Source organism: Mustela putorius, unplaced genomic scaffold (genome assembly GCF_011764305.1).
Source record: "Mustela putorius furo isolate JIRA1106 unplaced genomic scaffold, ASM1176430v1.1 tig00003914_pilon_pilon_pilon, whole genome shotgun sequence".
Taxonomy (NCBI): Eukaryota; Metazoa; Chordata; class Mammalia; order Carnivora; family Mustelidae; genus Mustela; species Mustela putorius.
This window is the reverse complement of record NW_025422061.1, coordinates 1,347,428-1,357,886: the sequence shown is the minus strand read 5'-3', so window position 1 is coordinate 1,357,886 and position 10,459 is coordinate 1,347,428. Positions and strand designations below refer to the sequence as shown.

General features: G+C 36.7%; 1 protein-coding gene across 1 annotated transcript in view; it reads left to right on the top strand.

The window, feature by feature from the left end:
* The first annotated feature begins 8,313 nt into the window (after nt 1–8,313).
* LOC101675935 (butyrophilin subfamily 1 member A1-like) overlaps nt 8,314–10,459 on the top strand; it is a 117,065-nt gene continuing 114,919 nt past the window's right edge. Inside the window, exon 1 of the mRNA XM_045069238.1 lies at nt 8,314–8,520. Coding sequence (XP_044925173.1) covers nt 8,406–8,520 — 115 coding nt within the window. The 5' untranslated portion in view covers nt 8,314–8,405. The remainder of the gene's footprint in view (nt 8,521–10,459) is intronic.

The following is a 10,459-nucleotide window of genomic DNA, read 5'->3' as shown; positions in this document are numbered from 1 at the left end:
GGTGGCTCAGTGTCCTGGGATCGAGTCCCACATCAGGCTCTTTGCTCAGCGGGAGCCTGCTTCCTCCTCTCTCTCTGCCTCTCTGCCTACTTGTGATCTTTCTCTCTGTCAAATAAATTAATAAAATCTTTAAAAAAAATAATAAATATTGTTATGCTGAAAATAAATTAAAAAATTTTATACTTTGGTTTCATTTTGATGGGGTTCTTTTTAAATTTTATTTATTTATTTATTTATTGTCATCTACTTTAGTTGGTCTTTTTGTTTTTCTGTTTGTGTTGTATACTTCATAAATATTATCTTTAGTGACATTTGAACTGGGCCTTCTCTTTTATCTTTCTTTTTTTTTTCCCTCTCTCTTTCTTTTCTTTTTTCTTTATTTTTTTCTTTCTCGATTGCTCAGAAGTGTTCCAGGGTGCACCTTTCCTGCACCATGATCAATACATTCAGCTACACATGCATTCAGCCCTCTCTCAGCAAAATGACTAGGAGGAGGAATGCCCAACAGAAGAAAAATTCAGATACTGGGCTCTCTATATCAGAGCTATTGGATATGGACATAGTATGTTGGGAAGGGAATTCAGGCAAATAATTATCCAAGCAATAGCTAGGTTGGAGAAAGCCATGGATGACAAAATGGAATTGATTAGGGCAGAACTGAAAGCCACCAGGTCTGATGTTAACAATGATCGTAATTAGTTTAAATCTAACCTAAATTCTCTAATAGCTAGGGTAGCTGAGGCAGAAGATAGAATTACTGGTCTGGAGGACAAACAGATACAGCAAAAGGAACAGGAGGAAGACCGGAACAAACAGCTTAGAAGCCATGGAAACAGAATTAGGGAAATAAATGGTGCCATGAAACATTCCAACATCAGAATTATTGGAATCCCTGAGGAGGAGGGGAAAGATAGAAGCCCAGAAGACATAGTTGAACAAATTCTCCAGGAAAATTTTCCCAATCTAGCGAATAGAACCAGAGTTTGTGTCCTAGAGGCAGATAGGACTACCCCCAAGATTATAAAATCTAGAAAGACATCAAGACACCTCACTGTGAAAACTATGAATCATAATTTAAGACAGGAGCTCTTGAAAGCAGCTAGGGTGAACAAATTCCTTATGTACAGAGGAAAGCCCATCAGAATATCAGACCTGTCCATAGAAACCTGGAAAGCCAGAAAGGGTTGGCAAGACATATTCATGGCACTAAATGAGAAGAACATGCAGCCATGAATACTTTATCCAGCAAGAATGGCATTCAAAATGGATGTAAAGATAAAGAGTGTCCAAGACCAGCAAGGTTTAAAAGAGTATGTGACCACCAAACCAAAACTGAAGAAAATACTAAGGGGGGTTCTATAATGAGGAAAAAAAACCTAAGAATATCATTAAACAGAAATATAAAAAGACAATCTGTATAAACAAAGACTTCACAGGTAACACAATGTCAATAAAAACATATCTCTCAGTAACCAATGATCTCAATGTGAATGGCCTAAATGTCCCCATAAAATGACACAGTGTTGCAGATTGGATAAAACAATAGGACCCATCCATATGCTGTCTGCAAGAGGCCCATTTGGAACCTAGAGGATACATCCAGACTGAAATTGAAGAGAGGGAGAAGCATCTTTCATGTCAATGGGCCTCAAAGGAAGGCTTGGGTAGCAATTCTCATTTCAGATAAATGAGATTTTAAATTAAAGACTGTAGTCAGAGATACAGAAAGATATTACATAATTCTTAAGAGACTATACACCAAAATGATCTAACAATTGTAAATATTTATGCCCCTATTATGGGAGCAGCCAATTACACAAGAACTATTAATCAAGATAGAGTCATATTGGAATGAATACATTAATAGTAGGAGATCTTAACACGCATCTCTCAATAATAGACAGATGATCTAAACAGAAAATGAATAACAAAACAAAAGCATTGAATGACATATTGGACCAGATGGACCTCACAGATATATACAGAACATTCCACCCTAAAACAACAGAATACTCATTCTTCTCGAGTGCACATGGAACCATCTCCAGAATAGATGACACACTGGGTCACAAGTCAGGGCTCAGCTGATAACAAAATATTGAGATTGTTCCAAACTATTCTCAGATCACAGTGCATTGAAACTGGAGCTCAACCACAAGGAAAAGTTCAGAAGGAACTCAAACACCTGGAAACTAACGACCACCTTGCTTAGAAATGCTTGGATCAACCAGGAGATCAAAGAAGAACTAAAACAATTCGCAGAAACCCGTAAGAATGAAGACATATTGGCCCCAAAACTATGTGATACAGCAAAGGCGGTCCTAAGGAGGAAAGAGATAGACATCCAACCCCCCTCAAAAAAATTGAAAAATACAGAACACACCAGCTGTTTCTACACCTTAAAGGACAGGAGAATGAACAACAAATTAAACCAACTCCACACAAAGGAGGGAAATAATCGAAATTAGAGCAGAGATCAATGAGATAGAAACTAGAGATACAGTAGAACTCATCAAAGAAACTAGAAGCTGTTCTTTTTAAAGAATCAATAATACTGATAAACCACTGGCCAAAATAATCCAAAAGAAAAGAGAGAAGGCCCAAATTAATAAAATATTGAATGAAAAGGGAGAGATCACAGCTAACACCAAGGAAATAGAAACAATATCCAGAAGTTATTATCAACAGTTATATGCCAAAAAACTAATCAAAGAAGATGAAATGGATGCATTCCTGGAAACCTATAAACTTCTAAAATTGAACCACGAGGAAATTGCCAACCTCAATAGACCAATATCTAGTAATGAAATTGGGACTTCATCAAGATCAAAAGCTTCTGCACAGCAAAGAAAACAGTCAACAAAACAAAGAGTCAACCCATGTAATGGGAGAAGATATTTGCAAATGACAGTACATACAAAAGGTTGATATCCAGGATCTATAATGAACTCCTCAAACTCAACATACACAAAACAGACAATCATATCAAAAAATGGGCTGAAGATATGAACAGACACTTCTCCATTAAAGACAGACAAATGGCTATCAGACACATGAAAAAAGGTTCATCATCACTAGCCATCAGGGAGATTGAAATTAAAACTACATTGAGATATCACCTTACACCAGTTAGAATGGCCAAAATTAGCAAGACAGGTAACAAAATGTGTTTGAGAGGATGTGGAGAAAGGGGAACCCTCTTCCACTGTTGGTGGGAATGCAGCCTCTTTGGAGAACAGTGTGGAGATTCCTCAAGAATTTTAAAATATAACTTACCTATGACCCTGCCATTGCACTCCTGGGTATTTACCCTAAAGATACAGATGTTGTGAAAAGAAGGGCCATCTGTACCCCAATGTTTATAGCAGCAATGGCCATTGTCACCAAACTGTGGAAAGAACCAAGATGCCCTTCAACAGACAAATGGATAAGGAAGATGTGTTCCATATATACTATGGAGTATTATGCCTCCATCAGAAAGGACGAATACCCAACTTTTGTAGCAACATGGACGGGACTGGAAGAGATTATGCTGAGTGAAATAAGCCAAGCAGAGAGAGTCAACTATTATATGGTTTCAATTATTTGTGGAGCATAACAAAAAGCATGGAGGACATGGGGAGTTAGAGAGAAGGGGTTGGGGTAAATTGGAAGGGGAGGTGAATCTAGAGAGACTATGGACTCTGAAAAACAATCTGAGGTGTTTGAAGTGGCGGGGGCGGGGGTGGGAGGTCAGGGTACCAGGTGGTGGGTATTATAGAGGGCACGGATTGCATGGAGCACTGGGTGTGGTGGCCTGCCTGTGATCTCTGTGTGTCAAATAAATAAATAAATATTTTTTTTAAAAAAGAAGAAATTAAAAATAGAGCTTCCCTGTGACCCTGCCATTGCACTACTGGGTATTTACCCCAAAGATAGAGATGTAGTGAAAAGAAGGGCCATCTGTACCCCAATCTTTATAGGAACAATGGGACGGTCACCAAACCGTGGAAAGAACCAAGATGCCCTTCAATGGATGAATGGATAAGGAAGATGTGGTCCATATACACTATGGAGTATTATGCCTCCATCAGAAAGGATGAATACCCCACTTTTGTGTCAACATGGACAGGACTGGAAGAGATTATTCTGAGTGAAATAAGTCAAGCAGAGAGTCAATTGTCATATAGTTTCACTTATTTGTGAAGCATAAGACATAACACAGAGAACATGGAGTGATGGATAGGAGAAAGGAGTTGGGGGAATTTAGAGGGGGAGATGAACCCTAAGGGACTATGGACTCTGAAATACAATCTGAGGCTTTTTTAGGGGCAGAGGTGAGAAGTTGGGTGAGCCAGGTGGTCGGTATTATGGAGGCACATATTGCATGGAGCACTGGGTGTGTTGCATAAACAATGAATTCTGGTACACTGAAAAAAAAAATTAAAAAGGAAAAAAATTAAAAAAATAAGTCATGAGTTTCTTCTAATTTTTGTAAAGCCATCAACGGTAATGATTTTTTGGAAATTAGAAAACGCTTACTGGTTAACATGATTTTACTAATCCTTAATACATTTATACCACCCCACATTAATATATGTGATTTTCCAATGAAATCTGATATTATGCCTTCCAATTCTCTAACCTAAACAATCATGTGTTTAATTTCAATGAACTTATATTGTAAGGGTCTATTCAGCCAGAACAGCTCCACCCCAGCTGAACTGCCATTTTGTTGTAAAACTTAAATTGACTTTGCCCCCACCACCAGGGGAACTTAAAAAACAAGTCATGGAAACCAGTCCCACATAACAAAGTCCAAATACAAGGGTGGGTCAGGCCAGGTGGAGGTATTCAATCAGTGGGTGTGCATACTGTCTCCTAGCTACCAAGGTGATGGGCTAGTTTCCATGGCTACTGTGGGATGAATTTTAATTCAATAAGCCACCTGTGTGTGGCCAGGGCCACCCACATGGCCTTTGCTCTATAACAGTTAGTATGGAAAGCAGTTAGTATGGAAAGTCCGCTCTGTAAGGGGTGGCCCCAACCGATCTGTTTAATGGTTGGTTTGATTCTTGATGCTTGGTGCGAAATAAAGTTTTGCTTGACTTTCGCTTTGTATCAGTCTCATTCCTTTAATCACTGACCCATTATTGGGGTACCCATTTTTGGGGGGACCCAACAATATTTTCTTTATTTATGTAAATTCATTAGATAATACATCATTGGTTTCAGAAATAGTGTTCAGTGATTCACCATTTGCATATAAAACCCAGTGCTTAAAACATCACTTGCCCTCCTTAATGTTCATTACTCAGTTATGCAATTCTCCCACCCACCTTCCATTGTGCTACACTGTTTGTTTTCCAGAGTCAATAGGCTCTCATGGTTTATCCCCCTCTCTGATTTCTTTCCATTTAGTTTCACTCCCTTCCCCTATGATTCTTGCACTATTTCCTTTATTCCACATATGAGTGAAACCATATGATAACTGACCTTCTTTGCTTGATTATTTCACTTAGCATTGTACCCTACTGTTGCATCCAGGTTGATGCAAGTGTTAGGTATACATGCTTTCTGATGGCAGAGTAATACAGCATTGCATGTATAAAAACATCTTCTTTATCTATTCATCTGTTGAAAGCCATCTCAGCTCCTTCCAGAGTGAGGCTACTGTGGATATTACTGCTATGAATATTGGGGAGCAGGTGTCCTTTTTTTTTTTCACTGCATCCATATCTTGGGGGTAAATACCCAGAAGGCAATTTCTGGGTCATAGGGTACCTCTATTTTTAACTTCTTGAGGAACATCCATACTGTTTTCCTGAATGGCTGTATAAGCTTGCAATCCCACCAACAGGTTAAGAGGGTTCCCTCTTCTCCAAATCCTTGCCAACATTTGTTTCTCGTCTTGTTAATTTTGGCCTTTCTAACTGGTGTAAAGTGGTATCTCATTATAGTTTTGAGTTTTATTTCTCTGATGACAGGTGATATGGAGCATTTTTAAATATTCGTTGGCCATTGTATATTTTCCTATTTTATTGATAACTTTTATTTTGCTTTTCATGTATTAAATAATTCAATTAAAAAAAATAATGCAGTGTTTCACACCATATATTACACTGTATCAAATTCTGGAACAATTATTTCCATATATAAATTTAACATATTATCACTATATAATTAACATATTATTAATTAAGTATGTTGATTAATACATAACAACATATTATCATTTGATATCACTGATTTTCCTATGACCTTGACTTTCTTAATTTTACATTCTTTTAAAGATTTGATTTATTTGCTTGAGGGAGTTACTGAAGAATAGCTTCTGCAAAGGGAGAGGGGGAGAAGGAGAGGACGAAGTAAACTCCCTGCTGAGCAGGGAGCAAGACAAAGGCCTCAATCCCAGGATCACAAGATCATGATTTGAGCTGAAGGCAGACACTTAACTGATTGAGCTAACCAGGTGTCTCTATTTTACATTTTAAATAAATAAATAAGTGTATTTATATATAGAGAGAGAGGGTATAGAATATATATATATATATATATATATATATATATATATATATATATATATAGTTTGAGATGATTATAGATTTGTGAATAGTAGCAGATTTGGTACAGTGAAGTCCCTTCCCCAGTTTCTTTCAGTGGTGATATTTTGTATAAATTTTGTATAACCCAATATAATGCCACAACCAGGAAACTGAATTGACTACAATCCACAGAACTTGTTCAGAAGTTGCTACTTTGCTCATTTAGTGTGTGTATTTGTGTGTAGAGGAGTAGTTTATGTAATTCTATGCCATGGTAAATGTGGGTAACAAGGTCAACCAAAAAATAGAAAAGTAAAATCACCATAAAGATCTCTTATGTTATCCCTTTTTAGTCACATTTGCATCCATATTTCATTTTGACTCCATTGCCAGTCCCTAACTTCTGTTAAACCAATTTATCTATTGAAATTTTGTACTTTAAAGAACATTTTAGGAACAGATTCAGGTAACATATAATCTTTGTCATTGCTTTATTCACACTTTATTCACATTGCTTAATTCAACTGAGATCCATAGAAGTTGATTTGTGTACCAACATTATCTTTTTTATTCATTAAGAGTATACTATATTATGGATGTGCCACAATTTAATTACTCACCCACTGGAGGACATTTGGATTACTCCAAAATTTTGACTATTGCAACTTAAGGCATTATGAACATTTATGTATATTATGAATACACACTCTGAATATTGCCAACAATTGCAATTTTAGTGTCATGTGGCATTTAGATATTTACTTTTATTAGAAAATACAAATTTTTATGGATGTCTGTGGCATTTTACATTTTTAATAGCAATGTATGGTTGATCCAGTTTACCTGTGTCTTTCCCAGCATTGGTATTTTCACTTAGAAAAAAGAATATTTATTGTTTACAGCAGATGTTTATTGATATTTCATAATGTTTTTATTTCATATCTTCTTTATGGCTAAAGGTGTTGTGTATATTTCATATAAGTATTTTAATAACTATGTATACTCTATAGCTACCACAGAGTAACATAAACAATGCCTATTATGTTGTTTGGCCCATTTTTATAGTTAGTGTATTTCTTTTCATTTTTACTATTGATTTGCAATATTTCCTTATATATTATAGCTAAATTATTCAGCACGGCTGATTACCTGCTTGCTCCCAAAATGTAGGATTAGGGAAGGAAATGACTCCTTCTATTAAAACAATTCATTTTTTCACACCATACATTGAATTATTTGGTGAATTATCTTTTTAAATTGAATTATTTTATATAGTAAGAACAAAATAGAAGTTATCAATAAAATAAGAAAACATACACATGGTCAACAGACTCATGAAAAAATGGTCTACATCACTTGCTGACGAAGAAATACAAATCAAAACCTCTATTAAATTGTTCTAATTGTAATCAAGATCTTTACTAAAATTGGAGGACTAGGCAATCTTTCCAACCTCTGTACTTCTGCACAGGAAATTCCATCTACATTGCAAACACAATTTGTGTTTGCTTTGTGCCAAATAAGAAAACTTAATTTTCACTCATTTCATTTTCAAAAGAGTGGTTTTGAATTTTAATTCACAAAACCGATCTTGATGCTAAACTGATGATAGAATCAAAATTCTTTTTTTTTTCTTTTCATTATGAAAAGTTTTTATTTCATCCTGTGATCACTAACTCTGCTTTAACAATCTTCCTTATTGGGCCCTTTAATATATAACGGCATGAGTCAGTTTGTTCAGAGTCCAACTTGTGCTTTCACTTTCCCATATGTGAGTTTCCTAACAAGCCAGTTTTCTGTTTGAGAATCATGTTCACAGTGTTTAAGAAACTATGTGAATATAAGTGAACCAGATTTCAGGACTGGGACCTATGACAGCTTATGGGAGAGCAGAGGTCTGATATTCCACCCTTGGGACCACCAGCTGGGATGCAGCCTCTATGTGTCAACTTCAGGACCCTTCTTCTCTTGGCTCTGCTTCCCTGGCCAGGTGCAGGTGAGTAAGATGAAAGGACAGCTGGGTTTTTCTTTACCCTGGAATTTAACTCAAAAATAATTTTGCTATACAGTACATTGTCAGGTCTCTGCTCTTCCTAATACCTGGACTTCCGAATTGTTCTCCTTTCAGTATTTTCCCAACACTGTCTTTATGTTTCCCTTTCCTTTTCTATAATTTTTAGTATAATATAATATAACTATGCAAAGTTATTTTGTAAACTGTAAATAATAAAAGAAGAATATCTCAAAACATTCTCATTTATTCAGTCTAGTTGATGAAAACACATTTTCTAACCTGAACCAGAAAAGAAAAGTCAATGTGCGTCCTTGGGGAATGCTTTCTGCACACTGCTGACAGATCCTCAAGTCAGAAACTTTGGGATCTCATGGCCATGTTGCACTTAACAAGTTGCATGACCCTTGGCAGGGTATTGTATATTCTTGGCTTTAATAAGTTCCCTTTTGTTCACATGAGTGCAGTTGAACTTAGATTGAATATCACTTCAAGTATGGAAATGTTACATGTCCACAGGGATGTAATGAAATTGGTCAAAGGAAAAGACATGCAGATTAATTGAAAGAAGTATGATATATTCTATTTCATTGCAAAAATTAAAACTGAAATTTCAATACATTTTAAAATTTATTTTTATTTGTTTTCAGCGTAACAGTATTCATTATTTTTGCACCACACCCAGTGCTCCATGCAATTCGTGCCCTCTCTAATACCCACCACCTGGTACCCCAACCTCCCACCCCCCGCCCATTCAAAACCCTCAGATTGTTTTTCAGAGTCCATAGACTTTCATAGTTCACTTCCCCTTCCAATTTCCCCCAATTCCCATCTCCTTCCTATCTCCCCATGTCGTCCATGCTATTTGTTATGCTCCACAATTAAGTGAAACCATATGATACATGACTCTCTCAGCTTGACTTATTTCATTTAGCATCTCTTCCAGTCCCATCCATGTTGCTACAAAAGTTGGGTATTCATCCTTTCTGATGGAGGCATAATACTCCATAGTGTATATGGACCACATCTTCCTTATCTATTTGTCCATTGAAGGGCATCTTGCTTCTCTCCACAGTTTGGCAACCGTGGCCATTGCTGCTATAAACATTGGGGTACAGATGGCCCTTCTTTTCACTACATCTTTGGGGTAAATACCAAGGAGTGCAATTGCAGGGTCATAGGGAAGCTCTATTTTTAATTTCTTGAGGAATCTCCACGCTGTTCTCCAAAGTGGCTGCACCAACTTGCATTCCCACCAACAGTGGAAGAGGGTTCCCCTTACTCCACATCCCCTCCAACACAGGTTGTTTCCTGTCTTCTTAATTTTGGACATTCTAACTGGTGTGGTTTTAATTTGAATCTCCCTGAGGGCTAGTGATGATGAACATTTTTTCATGTGTCTGATAGCCATTTGTATGTCTTCATTGGAGAAGTGTCTGTTCATATCTTCTGCCCATTTTTTGATATGACTGTTTTGTGTGTGTTGAGTTTGAGGAGTTCTTTATAGATCCTGGATATCAACCTTTTGTCTGTGCTGTCCTTTGCAAATATCTTCTCCCATTCTGTGGATTGCCTCTTTGTTTTGTTGGCTGTTTCCTTGGATATGCAGAAGCTTTTGATTTTGATGAAGTCCCAAAAGTTCAACTTCATTTTTGTTTCCTTTGCCTTTGGAGACATATCTTGAAAGAAGTTGCTGTGACTGATATCGAAGAGATTACTGCCTATGTTCTCCTCTAGGATTCGGATGGATTCTGGCCTCACATTGAGGTCTTTTATACATTTTGAGTTGATTTTTGTGTGCTGTGTAAGAGAATGGTCGAGTTTCATTCTTCTACATGTAGCTGCCCATTTTTCCCAACACCATTTATTGAAGAGACTGTCTTTTTTCCACTGTAAATTTTTTTCCTGTTTCGTCGAAGATTAT